Source organism: Xenopus laevis, chromosome 7S (assembly GCF_017654675.1).
Source record: "Xenopus laevis strain J_2021 chromosome 7S, Xenopus_laevis_v10.1, whole genome shotgun sequence".
Taxonomy (NCBI): domain Eukaryota; kingdom Metazoa; phylum Chordata; class Amphibia; order Anura; family Pipidae; genus Xenopus; species Xenopus laevis.
In genome coordinates, this window is record NC_054384.1 from 109,641,547 (window position 1) to 109,656,941 (window position 15,395).

At 42.7% G+C, this 15,395-nt stretch overlaps 1 protein-coding gene across 1 annotated transcript; it reads right to left on the reverse strand.

Moving 5' to 3' along the window:
• Nucleotides 1-347: 347 nt before the first annotated feature.
• Nucleotides 348-14,048, reverse strand: upk1a.S (uroplakin 1A S homeolog; the record flags this gene model as incomplete). Its single annotated transcript, NM_001093265.1, is given in 8 exon segments — nt 348-1,369; nt 1,544-1,627; nt 4,211-4,390; nt 4,503-4,610; nt 5,291-5,365; nt 6,365-6,565; nt 9,019-9,095; nt 13,694-14,048. Coding segments are annotated over 7 exon segments (759 nt in total). The 3' UTR covers nt 348-1,321.
• Between the last annotated feature and the right edge of the window lie 1,347 nt (nt 14,049-15,395).

Sequence of the window (15,395 nt, forward strand, 5' to 3'; positions counted from 1 at the left end):
CCCTACTATACCTGCTATCCCACAGTCACACTCCCTTCCCAGAGACTATTATCCACTGTTACTATAGACACCATCTCTCCCTACTATACCTGCTATCCCACAGTCACACTCCCTTCCCAGAGACTATTATCCACTGTTACTATAGACACCATCTCTCCCTACTATACCTGCTATCCCACAGTCACACTCCCTTCCCAGAGACTATTATCCACTGTTACTATAGACATCATCTCTCCCTACTATACCTGCTATCTCACAGTCACACTCCCTTCCCAGAGACTATTATCCCACTGTTACTATAAGCTCCTTACAATATATATTTATAAATCTTAGTTATTCAGTTTAAGAAACACATAATACATTTATTTTTTCCTTAACAAGACAAAACACTGTACTATACAAAAGGAAATATATATTCCAGGTGGGTGTTTGAAGTGAGAGTATAAAGGGCAGGGCTTGTGGCTTCATTGAATCAAATGCTCTCAGTCGGTTTTGGTGCTTCCCAATCATAAAACAATGTTTGGAATTAAAGGCTAGCCACCAACCAGCAAATAATCACTGAACTACAATTCCCAGCAGCCCCTGTAATCCACAAGAATGAAACATAACATTCCAGTTCAGTAATAGGAATATAAATCATGAAACCATTGGCCCTTGTGAGAGCAGGTGCCGGTACCAATTATTATAGAATTAAAGTATTATAGTATTATGTAACACAAATAAAGTTAAGACACGTGTCCCTTGGGAAGCAGAATGATCAACTAGAATACATACATGGAAGAGGAGCAGACATAGAATAAAATGCTCTCTGGGTGCACAGGTTGTTCTAATGTACAGCAACTCTGCTCTATACAAGGCAACTCTGCTCTATACAAGGCAACTCTGCTCTATACAAGGCAACTCTGCTCTATACAAGGCAACTCTGCTCTATACAAGGCAACTCTGCTCTATACAAGGCAACTCTGCTCTATACAAGGCAACTCTGCTCTATACAAGGCAACTCTGCTCTATACAAGGCAACTCTGCTCTATACAAGGCAACTCTGCTCTATACAAGGCAACTCTGCTCTATACAAGGCAACTCTGCTCTATACAAGGCAACTCTGCTCTATACAAGGCAAATGCCTGTTGGGGGGGGTGAAGTCCTTTTCTCCATTTCCCAGAGAATGAAGGGATTTTGAGAGAGCGCCCCCAGGAGGCTGACAAAGGAAACAACTGGCAGTTCATCGCTTCAGGAAAAAAACGAGTCCAATGGGGGTTCTGGGGAGGCTTAAAGCTCTTTTATTGGGCAGCGCCAGGTAACACGTGGGATATGTGGCTCCTCAGTTCATCTTGGTGTAGTTGTACATAGTTACCAACATGACGATCATCTGTGGGGAGAAGAGGATCAGGCATTAGAATAATCATCCATTCCATAGATCCCAAGAGCTCACAATCACCAAGCCACTTCTTACAGTGCTACACCTATGTATCCCCACGGCAAGCTTCTGTAATATATTACCCCCCAGTACAGACACACTGCTCCCAGGCTCCACGTAACTCACCGTCCACATAAGGATGGCAAAGCCAAACCAAGAGATGCCCCAAGTGTAGCTGTTGATGGCATTGGATATGTGATCAAAGCAGCCCTGTAAAATGGAACAACATGAGATTAGTGGGGGGGGTTTTTTTGGACGTTTTACTAAAGGTAAGTGAATGTAATCTCTACTGTAGAGGTCAGGCTCTTAACCTCCGATTCCAACGCTGCTCTCTTTCCCATGGACATGCAGAGGGGCGTGACTATTGATCAACCATGTCCCACCCATAACCACTGGAGAGAGAGCAGCACAGTAGTAGGATGTACATAGAATAAGCATTCTGTACCTGGGTAAGTACTGCGGAGTGTAGCTTAACTAGAGGAAGGTTCCTGTCCGACCATGGGAAGAGAATAGCTCAGGAGTAGGTACTACAGCTAGGGTTGCCACCTGGCCGGTATTTTACAGACCTGGCCGGTAAAAATGATGGCTCATCCCAATGTTATTAATAGGGAATAAAGATAAATATATAGGAAGCTCAGTGATCCCAATGTTATTAATAGGGAATAAAGATAAATATATAGGAAGGTCAGTGATCCTAATGTTATTAATAGGGAATAAAGATAAATATATAGGAAGGTCAGTGATCCCAATGTTATTAATAGGGAATAAAGATAAATATATAGGAAGGTCAGTGATCCCAATGTTATTAATAGGGAATAAAGATAAATATATAGGAAGGTCAGTGATCCCAATGTTATTAATAGGGAATAAAGATAAATATATAGGAAGGCCAGTGATATGATCCCAATGTTATTAATAGGGAATAAAGATAAATATATAGGAAGGTCAGTGATCCCAATGTTATTAATAGGGAATAAAGATAAATATATAGGAAGGTCAGTGATCCCAATGTTATTAATAGGGAATAAAGATAAATATATAGGAAGGTCAGTGATCCCAATGTTATTAATAGGGAATAAAGATAAATATATAGGAAGGTCAGTGATCCCAATGTTATTAATAGGGAATAAAGATAAATATATAGGAAGGTCAGCGATCCCAATGTTATTAATAGGGAATAAAGATAAATATATAGGAAGGTCAGCGATCCCAATGTTATTAATAGGGAATAAAGATAAATATATAGGAAGGTCAGTGATCCCAATGTTATTAATAGGGAATAAAGATAAATATATAGGAAGGCCGGTATATAAATTAAATTATTACGCTATAGCAATTCCAGTTAGAAATTATTCTGTTGGTCTTCAGTTTTTTTCTTAGTATCACTTTTTAATTTGTTTTCTTCTGGCTCAGCTTTCAAACTGTGGGGGGTGGCACTGACCGCAGCAGCCAATAAAAAATAAATAAATAAAAAAAACTATTCCTCTGTGAGGCTACGATTTTATGTTTCTTGTAACTTTTTATTACTGATCTTTGTATTCCAGCCCTCCCCAATTCACCCTCCAAATTGTCTCAGAATTTCACACTCCGCGTCATACTAAAAAGTAGTAATGAGCGAATCTGTCCCGCTTTGCTTTGCTGAAAAATTTGAGAAACTGCATAAAAATTTGCGAAAAAAATTTGCAAAAAACACATTGAAGTCAATTGGAGGAATGTAATAAAAGTCGGCAATGGAAAAAATATTCGCAATGTGAAAAGTTATGCCTCTATGTAAACAAATTTGCTTTTGCGCGAATTTAATATAGCTTTTGCGAACCCGGAAACTGTTTAGCGACCACTTCCGACAGTGGAAGAAAGTTTGCCCCCAGTCATGTGACTTGTGCCTGCACTTCAGGAGAGAAATGCTTTCTGGCAGGCTGCTGTTTTTCCTTCTCAATGTAACTGAATGTGTCTCAGTGGGACCTGGATTTTACTATTGAGTGTTGTTCTTATATCTACCAGGCAGCTGTTATCTTGTGTTAGGGAGCTGCTATCTGGTTACCTTCCCATTGTTCTTTTGTTTGGCTGCTGGGGGGAAAGGGAGGGGGTGATATCACTAACTTGCAGTACAGCAGTAAAGAGAGATTGAAGTTTATCAGAGCACAAGTCACATGACTTGGGGCAGCTGGGAAATTGACAATATGTCTAGCCCCATGTCAGATTTCAAAACTGAATATAAAAAAAATCTGTTTCCTATTTTGAGAAATGGATTTCAGTGCAGAATTCTACTGGAGCAGCACTATTAACTGATTCATTTTGGAAAAAAAAAAAAATCCCATGACAGTATCCCTTTAAATTGTGAAACTGTTTTGCGAATATTTTCTCCGCCACCAAAGTTGTGGCGTAATTCAGTCGCAGATAAATATTCACAATTTTTGACATATTTAAAAAGCTCTTTTTCACATTCGCATTGTGAAAAAAAAACCATTTGCAATTCTGATTGTACCACACTTATTCAGCTTTATAAATAGAACCATGCGCAGGGCAAATATTCACTTTGCGAAGCAATCGGCCTTGCGCGAAGTTTATAAATGAACCCCAATGGGTGTTTTTCTCTGCAACTTTTTTGTCATGGTGAATTTTGGCGAAAAAATTTGCAGACGGCGAAATTCTCAAAAAAAAAAAAAAATGCCCATTGACTTTGAAGCAAAAAAATAGTTCCGCTAATCCACGGCAGGCGAAGAAAATTCACCCCTTTGCTAACGAAAGTAAATTTGCAGGAGGTTTTCTTTAAAGAAGGGCAAACTAACTTACCTGCTGGTAAACATAAGACTTGAGTCCAACTACACATCCCTGCTGATTGATGATCTGGAAGTTACTGTCTCTCTGGCAGCACCACAAGGGCCAAGGGGCGGTGGTTTCATTGTACGTCTTGCGGAAAGTGGAGGAATAATCCACCCAATCCAGGGGCCCGTCCACACCGCAGCAGTTTTTCTATCAGAAGGGAACAAACCAATTAATTCACTTTTTTGTGATCCTTGTTGCCCTTTAAACTGTGGGGGAGAATGGCTCCCCTTATTCAGAGATCTGAGGCCGGATCTCTTACCTCCAGCATCATCCTGAGCCACACGCCGGTGACGTCCCTTCCCTGGGGGGTGCTGCTGTCTGAGTAGTACGTCAACATCTGACCCTTAATCACATTGGAGTTGATCATCTGAAAGATACAAAGGGGAAGCATTAAAATAAAGAAATCCCAGGGAACCCCTATCCCAATACAGGGGTGTTATTATAGTCTGGGACGTCCAGCCTGTTGGGCAGGGGTTCCTGCAGGTAAAAATACCCCGGACATTATGGGGCATATTTATCAAGGGTCGAATTTCGAATTGAAAAAAAACTTCAAAATTTGAATTCAAAAAGACCAACCGAAATTAAGTCAATGGTTTTTTTTTTTTGGTCGAATAGGTCCGTATTCAGCCGAATTTGAATCGTACGAATCGAGTTAATAGCGCATTCGATCCAATTGGATTCGAAGTTTTTCCCAAAAAACTTGGATTTTTCAAAGTCCACCATTTGAGTTCAAATGGGTTCTAGGAGGTCCCCCATAGGCTAAAACAGCAATTCAGCAGGTTTTAGATGACGAATGGTCAAATTTGAATTTTTAAAGCGACGGTACATGATAACATTTCGAAATTCGAATTTTTTAAAATAAATTCAAATTCGAATCAAGTTTGGACTATTCCCTAGTCGAGGTACACAAAAATAACTTGAAATCGGAATCTTCTTCATTTGAAAATTCACCTCGACCTTTGATAAATCTACCCTATATATCAAATTGTTACAACAAATCCTGGGACCCCAAAGCAAAAAGGGACCCCAATGCCTTCAGCTACTTACGTAATCTCTGTGTGTGAAGGAAGTGATACAGGAGGCGCATTCAAATATATAGACGATCATCATCAGCACCAAGTACTGCAAGAGAGGGGAGATCAGGTCAGTATCTATTTAAGTTAAAGGGATACTGTCGTGGGAAAACTTTTTTTTCCCACATCAGTTAATAGTGCTGCTCCAGCAGAATTCAGCACTGAAATCCATTTCTCAAAAGAGCAAACAGATTCTTTTTTTTATATTTAATTTTGAAATCTGACATGGGGCTAGACATATTGTCAGTTTCCCAGCTGCCCCCAGTCATGTGACTTGTGCTCTGATAAACTTCAGTCACTCTTTACTGCTGTACTGCAATTTGGAAGGATATCACCCCCTCCCTTCCCCCCCAGCAGCCTAACAACAGAACAATGGGAAGGTAACCAGATAGCAGCTCCCTAACACAAGATAACAACTGCCTGGTAAAAATGCTCTGTAAGGCTAAAACTATTATAATTGCTACTTTTTATTCCTCATCTTTCTATTCAGGCCTCTCCGATTCATATTCCAGTCTCTTATTCAAATCAATGCATGGTTGCTAGGGGAATCTGAATCTTCGCAACCAGGTTGCTGAAACCACAAACTCGAGAGCTGCTGAATAAAAAGCTAAATAACTTGAAAACCCCAAATGAAAACCAATTGCAAATTGTCTTAGAATTAGGGATTCAGAAAACCAGGATTCATTTTGTGATTCGGCCAGGATTCAGGCTTTTTCAGCAGGATTCGGATTCGGCCGGATCCTTGTGCCTGGCCAATCCGAATCCTAATTTGCATATTTAAATTAGGGGCGGATAGGGAAGTCACGTGACTTTTCGTCACAAAAGAAGAATCGTTTCCACTTTTTCCTTTCCTGTCCCTAATTTGCATATGCAAATTCGGATTCAGTTCGGTTTTCAGCCGAATCTTTCACCAAGGATTCGGGGATTCGCCTGAATCCCAAATAGTGGATTCAGTGCATCCCTACTTAGACTCAAACTAAAAATGTATTTAAAAGGTGAACAAGCCCTTTAAACACAGAGAAGTGGGAGAATCTGAGAGATATCTTACCGTCAGAACCATAGTGCGACTCCCTCTCTGCACTGCGAGGATGCCAAAGACTCCAAGTATAAAGAATGAGAATCCACAGAATATGGCAATCCAGCCGCCGGCAAAAACGTCATCTTTCCCAGTCACCCCCAGAATAGGATAGACCTTGTAGGGGTCGGTGGTTGCCCAGATCGTCTCTGCAAACAGCGCAAGGCCAGAGAGCTGCAATGAAACACAACAGAGTAAGAACCACAACCCATTGAAACCTGCACAGCCTGGATCCTTTGTCACCTGCAGTACCTCTTCTCACCTCTTTGCACTTATTTGCACTAATACAACAGCGCCACCATCTCCGATTGACACAAATGGCTTCTGTTTTCATTAATTATTGGTTCATGGCAAAGATGAATCTTACAATGTGGAGGTCTGTTTTTTAAAGGTCGAATTTTAGTGGTTTAAGAGATTTTTGAGACCACGACTAAACTCATAGGGGGTCATTTATCAACACTGGGCAAGTTTGCCCATGGGCAGTAACCCATGGCAACCAATCAGATTGCTGCATTCATTGTTCTACTTGCAGCTGGCTTCCAAAAGCTAATCACTGATTGGTTGCTATAGGTAACTGACAATAGTCAAATTTGCCCAGTGTTGATAAATGAGCCCCACAGACTCTAACTTATGAATTTAAAAAAGCGCTGAACAGTTGGCTTAAAAAATCAGAATACCTTTAAAACCTCTAAAAATTTTTAGTTTTTCCAAACCATTCATAGCAGGGGGAAAAATCTGAAGATGTTAAATTCTGATTGGATTAAAAATGGTCCAATAGGATCTGCTCCCACTGATTTCTACAGCACCTCGACAACCGATACTTGGCAATTTTTTTCTCCAATCACTAGAGCTTTTAAGAAATTAGAAAAACCAAGAGATCCATGGAAAAAATACAAATTCAATTGGCGGGGTAACCAACCAATCAGTAATGAGCTCTAATCAGTCCACTGCAGTAAAACCAATGAAATGTAAAATTTGAATTAGTTACTCCATGGAACAGACTAGAAATTGGAAGAGCCCCCTTCTCATTGGTTGGGCTGGTTGGACGCCATTGCGATGAGTTTACTGGCATGGCCGGAATGTACAAAGAATGTGGACAATGCAACTGTTATTTACCCTCCAGCTGGTTCAACTGGATTTTGAGTTCCAAGCAAAAGGAACTGCCCCTTGAGATATACTATAAGGATATGGACACCCAGATTATAAACCAGCCAGCAATGGTACCAACCTAATGTGCTCTATAAAGCCTATGGTCCATCTCCAGCCAAGTCCCAGCAGAGGTTTTGCACCACATTCCCCTAGTTTGTCTGTCATTATTCCCATTGCTTCACTATGGGCGGAGTCTATCTGGGGGTTCTCCCCCTCCTCATCTCTGGTAAGGCACTTGGCATCCATGGAATTCGATTCTGCTCTTTATCACTCAAGGGAAACCTAACCCATCAATAGGCTCCTCAATCAAAAATAACAAACAGACATAAGATTTCAAGCAGCATTTCCAGTCCAACGAGAAATTCCAGATTCCTCCAGTTGATAGGGCCTTCTGACCCACAATGCGCTCAGAGGGTGCAACCATCATGGACAGCCCCCAACAAGGTGCCCACCAGATCTAGCCGTCTTATTATAGAAGAGCCCAGACCCAATGATTTGTGTATATAGAACTGTGCAGCTTATGGGCCCCAACTATCAACTCATGGTCTCCAAGAAGCAACATATGTAGGACAATTGGATGTCCACCCCAGTGCATTCTAGGGGAAAAAGTCTTGCCAGAGGATGATGGGAGGATTGGTGGAATGACAACATTGCCTAAGAAGAGGATACAGAGCAATGCAGTGCATGGTGACACTAATATATAGTGAATAAAGTACCACTTTTTGTAAATTATACCCCTTTTTGTAAATTATACCCCTTTTTGTAAATTATAAGGATATTATAAGTTACAAAACTAAACAGGCAGACGGCACTTCTGGGATAGGGTTTATTGGAGTTATTGCTGATATTATAAGTTATACAGGTCATGGAACTCCGAGGTAACTTATAATATCCTCATATTGTACAACTGGGGGTACTTTATTTATTTAATACACAAGTTTTAGTGAGTCATGTGACAGAAATGACATCAGAACTCACCGTTTATAACTGATGACCTCAGAACTCACTGTTTATAAGGCTATCAAGATATTCATAGCTTTTGTGCAATATATATATATATATATATATATATATATATATATATATATATATATATATATATATATATATATATATATACACATACATACATACATACATACATACACACAGTATACAATAAGGCCTGGATTTGTGGAGGGCCACCAAGGCTCAGGCCTAGGGCAGCAGGACTTTAATTTACGGCAAGCTGCTCAACTACACCCACATTGGTTCAGTAACACTGGGGATGAGCAGGAGATAAAATTGTTAAAAATCTCATTGTTCCAGTCCCAATGATGAAAATTTAAGCAAATAAAAGGGAGGGGACAAGGGCAGTGAACAACAGTGGGCCTAGGGGCGCCCGTTACGTAAATCCGGCCCGGTCCACAATTATACAAGGTCAGACCCAAAGGAATAATAAAAAAAGTATAAATAATATAGAAAATGCTGTTACTCACCAATATAACAATATTCCCAAACACAATGAAGGTCACCATCCCCGAAGACCCTTTCTCTGCCATTTTGTCTGTACAACCTGCCGGAGATGAAAGGAACCACTTTGTTAGATTTCGGCTCATTGAACCAATAATTACAGCTCGTTAGCCCTAATTAACATCATTCTTAGCAACTTCCCAATAAACATTCATTAGAAATGTTTCATGGCTTTAAAGATATGCGTTAATTTCTACTGGAAGCAGCGCGGCTTTATCTGCTACATTTCTGGTCCTGACGACTAAAACAATGTAGCAGAAGTCTTCTAATAAACAGATCTAGACAAGCTTTTTTAGACAGAGATATAAAGTAACAATAACAACAGCACAGAACTATAAACCCAGTGAGAGTGAGGAATGAATGGGTATTGGGAAGTTGTATCAGGAGTCAGAAGCAGCAGTGCAGAGAAAGGGACAGACACAATGACAGTTACACAGAACTATAAACCCAGTGAGAGTGAGGAATGAATGGATATTGGGAAGTTGTATCAGGAGTCAGAGGCAGCAGTGCAGAGAAAGGGACAGACACAATGACAGTTACACAGAACTATAAACCCAGTGAGAATGAGGAATGAATGGATATTGGGAAGTTGTATCAGGAGTCAGAAGCAGCAGTGCAGAGAAGAGAAAGGGACAGACACAATGACAGTTACACAGAACTATAAACCCAGTGAGAATAAGGAATGAATGGATATTGGGAAGTTGTATCAGGAGTCAGAGGCAGCAGTGCAGAGAAGAGAAAGGGACAGACACAATGACAGTTACACAGAACTATAAACCCAGTGAGAATGAGGAATGAATGGATATTGGGAAGTTGTATCAGGAGTCAGAAGCAGCAGTGCAGAGAAGAGAAAGGAACAGACACAATGACAGTTACACAGAACTATAAACCCAGTGAGAATGAGGAATGAATGGATATTGGCAAGTTGTATCAGGAGTCAGAAGCAGCAGTGCAGAGAAAGGGACAGACACAATGACAGTTACACAGAACTATAAACCCAGTGAGAATGAGGAATGAATGGATATTGGGAAGTTGTATCAGGAGTCAGAGGCAGCAGTGCAGAGAAAGGGACAGACACAATGACAGTTACACAGAACTATAAACCCAGTGAGAATGAGGAATGAATGGATATTGGGAAGTTGTATCAGGAGTCAGAAGCAGCAGTGCAGAGAAAGGGACAGACACAATGACAGTTACACAGAACTATAAACCCAGTGAGAATGAGGAATGAATGGATATTGGGAAGTTGTATCAGGAGTCAGAAGCAGCAGTGCAGAGAAGAGAAAGGGACAGAAACAATGACAGTTACACAGAACTATAAACCCAGTGAGAATGAGGAATGAATGGATATTGGCAAGTTGTATCAGGAGTCAGAAGCAGCAGTGCAGAGAAAGGGACAGACACAATGACAGTTACACAGAACTATAAACCCAGTGAGAATGAGGAATGAATGGATATTGGGAAGTTGTATCAGGAGTCAGAGGCAGCAGTGCAGAGAAGAGAAAGGGACAGACACAATGACAGTTACACAGAACTATAAACCCAGTGAGAATGAGGAATGAATGGATATTGGGAAGTTGTATCAGGAGTCAGAAGCAGCAGTGCAGAGAAGAGAAAGGGACAGACACAATGACAGTTACACAGAACTATAAACCCAGTGAGAATGAGGAATGAATGGATATTGGGAAGTTGTATCAGGAGTCAGAAGCAGCAGTGCAGAGAAGAGAAAGGGACAGACACAATGACAGTTACACAGAACTATAAACCCAGTGAGAATAAGGAATGAATGGATATTGGGAAGTTGTATCAGGAGTCAGAGGCAGCAGTGCAGAGAAGAGAAAGGGACAGACACAATGACAGTTACACAGAACTATAAACCCAGTGAGAATGAGGAATGAATGGATATTGGGAAGTTGTATCAGGAGTCAGAGGCAGCAGTGCAGAGAAGAGAAAGGGACAGACACAATGACAGTTACACAGAACTATAAACCCAGTGAGAATGAGGAATGAATGGATATTGGGAAGTTGTATCAGGAGTCAGAAGCAGCAGTGCAGAGAAGAGAAAGGAACAGACACAATGACAGTTACACAGAACTATAAACCCAGTGAGAATGAGGAATGAATGGATATTGGGAAGTTGTATCAGGAGTCAGAAGCAGCAGTGCAGAGAAGAGAAAGGGACAGACACAATGACAGTTACACAGAACTATAAACCCAGTGAGAATGAGGAATGAATGGATATTGGGAAGTTGTATCAGGAGTCAGAGGCAGCAGTGCAGAGAAGAGAAAGGGACAGACACAGTGACAGTTACACAGAACTATAAACCCAGTGAGAATGAGGAATGAATGGATATTGGGAAGTTGTATCAGGAGTCAGAGGCAGCAGTGCAGAGAAGAGAAAGGGACAGACACAATGACAGTTACACAGAACTATAAACCCAGTGAGAATGAGGAATGAATGGATATTGGGAAGTTGTATCAGGAGTCAGAAGCAGCAGTGCAGAGAAGAGAAAGGGACAGACACAATGACAGTTACACAGAACTATAAACCCAGTGAGAATGAGGAATGAATGGTTATTGGGAAGTTGTATCAGGAGTCAGGGGCAGCAGTGCAGAGAATGAGGAATGAATGGATATTGGGAAGTGTTTAGAGTAAAGTTCCACTTTAAAACAACCTCTAGTGCACTCAACTCTGAAAATATTAGTTTCACTTCCCTTCAGGGTGGGAATCCTTCTCCTACCCACTGATAAAAATATTATATCATGAATAAATCACCCCCTACTGTAAAATATAAGGATATTATAAGTCACCAAAGGGTTTCATGGAAATCCAGGGTGACTTCAGATATCCTCATGTTTACAAACCTTTCAGTGAATCATGTGACAGAAATGACATCACTAAGCTCCAATTATAACTGATGACATCACTAAACACCGTTTATAAGGATAGAATTTACAGGATATTCATGGCTCTTGTGTATTATACAAATATTAAAGATAATATTTTTCCTCTGTTTATCCGGAACAGACAGATTCCGGATGGAGTTGCAGATTGAAGAGACGGCAGAGGGAGACCCCCAGTGACATTGCCGGAATACCCCAGAACTATATAGATCTCCAGCCCATAGGAATTGACATGAAGCCCAGATGCACCACAAACAGATTGTGCAGACAAACCGCAGCAGCAGCAGGTAGCGAGTATCTCACACAAGGAAAAGCTAAGCAGCAGTTCGGCTCAGTAATGTGACTCTCAGAATGAAACAAGTTGCAAATTTAGTTGTTCCCTCTCGGGCAGCTGCTACACCCACCCAACCCCCCTGGGAGACTGCTTTGAAGCCCCGCCCACCCACAGGCAGTTTCTTTCTATAGTCCCGCCCCCAAAACTGTCCTAAACCTTAGATTCCAGTGCTGTACCCCCCCAACCTCACAAATTCTTTTGTTCCCACCCATAACAAAGTAAATCAAGGGCATTTTTTGGGCAGCCCAATATCACAACCTGACCAGTAGCTGAACGAGATGTTACTGGGCCCCAATGGCTCTTCTCTCCCATAATGCCTCATTCTTTACTATTTATGGGACCATCTTGCCTTACTATACACATTGTCCCACAATCCCTTCCCCTCACAATACACTTCCAGTTCTCATTGACCTACAACACACACACAATACAACCTCATTCCACCAGCACCTTCTTGCCTCACTATACACAGTGTCAACTCCTTCACCAACAATAGTGTCCAGTGTCGTATTGGGGGGCCGGGACCACCCAGGGTTGCCTACTTAGGGCCCCACACCTCAGACGTGGGGTCTTCCCAGGGGTGCTTCGCCAATGAGGCAAGTTGAGGCTGTCGTCTCAGGCAGCAGCGCCCCACTAAGTACCAGGGGCGCCAAAAATGATGCTCCTTATACTTTAACAGGGATCCCCAACCTTTTTCACCCGTGAGCAACATTCAGATTTAAAAAGAGTTGGGGAGCAACACAAGCACGGAAAATGTTCCTGGGTGGTGCCAAATAAGGGCTGTGATTGACTATTGGTAGCCCCTATGTGGACTGGCAGCCTCTAGGAGGGTTTGTTTGGCAGTACACCTGGTTTTTATACAACCAAAACTTGCCTCCAAGCCTGGAATTCAAAAATAATCACCTGCTTTGAGGCCACTGGGAGCAACATCCAAGGGGTTGGGGAGCAACATGTTACTCACGAGCTACTGGTTGGGGATCACTGCTTTAAGAGCTAATTTCCGGGGGATGGAGGCCAGCAGCAATTGCTGCTGCCTCAGGTGGCGGAGGGGCCAGGATCTTCCAGGTGTTTCCCCCCCAACACACACAACTATTTCCTTTTCCTTGTGGCCAGAGAGCAGAGGGGAGTCAGGTAGGTAGAGGGTCCAGGTCAGTGGGGCCCTTGAGGGTTGGGGCCCTTGAGGGTTGGGGCCCATCTGAATTTTTCGTGATGTCCCGCTGATCCCAGTCTGACCCTCACAGTGTCCCTTACTGTAAACACTGGTCACACTTACAACCTCAGGCACAATTTGAACTTAATATATCAAAAAAATAGCCTCCCTGCCCCTGCCCTTACCCACTAGTCCCTACTACATTGTCTCAGCAGCAGATCAGCCCATTAATTTACACCTAAGAATAACACACCCAGTAGTAGGGGGATCAGTCATGGTCTGTTTGCGCTGATTTTTCTCTGCACTGCTAGTTCTGACTCCTAATACAATACTGGAAAATACACCTGGAGAAGAAATGACTTCTGCGACATTGTTTCAAGAGTCAAAGAACAGAAGGAGACGTAGTCATTTACTGTTCAGCTTTTGAGCTAAATCTGTACATGAGGGAAGGGGGTACATTGAATAAACCTGCACATTCAAGGGCCCTGACTCCTTAAAGCAACAAGGCTGCAAATGTGGTAAAGCTGAAGAGGTTATATAAGGAAACCTCACCTGCCCATCAAATTCTGTGATTTGCCCCATCTGAGCCAGAACAAGGTGAGGTTTAGAGCAAATCAAGTCAATAGCAAAAAGCCCAAATGAATAAATGATTCTCCCCCCAATCAGAAAACCCCTCTCCCACCCCACACACCTGTGCACCTGTTACTCACCTGAGCCCAACTTGTCTGGCAGCTCCCGCCCCTCTCACTGCTACTTGTAGACTCTGCCTGAAACTCCGGAGAGGTGGATTTATGGGGAGTGGGGCTGGTGCCAGGGGTGGGGATCTTTTTGTTTTTCTGCTCTGCAGTTTCCTTTGAAATAAACAGGGCGGGGGGATACCGGTTCCATAAAGTCAAATAAATAGAGTTGCCTATTCAGCAGAGGGGCCTCACTGATACTGAGACTGAGACTGAGACTGCTGGAGGGCCCCATCCCACCTGAAACTCCCTAATGTTATGCACATATTCACATGCCAATCACCTGGCCCCTCTCCCCTTTACTTATGGTGCCTTATTGGTCAGAGCAATAGGGAAAGCAATGAATGGGGGGTCCTGGAATGACACTCAGTTTCAGTGTCTGTTTGTGGGGGCTCCACCTGAACTGTTACAGAATAAACCTGTATACAAATGGGGTGCTGGCCTGTATTAGGGCTCTTACTGACGAGCGGTTGAAGCTGCGCTCCCCTGCGTTCCATTTTTCAGCGTTCAGTCGCAGGGGAGCGCAGGAATAGACGCATTAAGCTTTTTTCAATGGGGCTGTAGTCACACAGGAGCGTGTAGGCGCGGAACGCAAGAAAAATGCAGCATGTTGCGTCTCAACCTGCGTTCGGCGCCTACACGCGTCTGTGTGAGTACAGCCCCATTGAAAAAAGCTAAATGCGTCTATTCCAGCGCTCCCCTGCGGCTGAACGCTGAAAAACGGAACGCAGCTTCAACCGCTCGTCAGTAAGAGCCCTTAGATAAAAGGGTGCTCTAATGTTGGGAGTCTGTGATATATAAGGGCTCTTACACATGAGCGTTTTTACCTGCGCTCCCCTGCGTTCCGTTTTTCGGCGTTCAGCCGCAAGGGAGCGCGGGAATAGACGCATTTAATTATTTCAAATGGGGCTGTACTCACACAGGCGCATGTAGGCGCCGAACGCAGGAAAAATGCAGCATGTTGCGTCTCAACCTGCGTTCGGCGCCTAAAAGCGCCTGTGTGAGTACAGCCCCATTTGAAATAATTAAATGCGTCTATTCCTGCGCTCCCCTGCGGCTGAACGCCGAAAAATGGAACGCAGGGGAGCGCAGGTAAAAACGCTCATGTGTAAGAGCCCTAAAGCAGAGCTGTCCTACCTATTGTCCCTCTGCTCTAGTTGCACTACAACTCCCAGCCACCCTCACACCTGTTCTAATATCTGCCATAATTACTGCAAG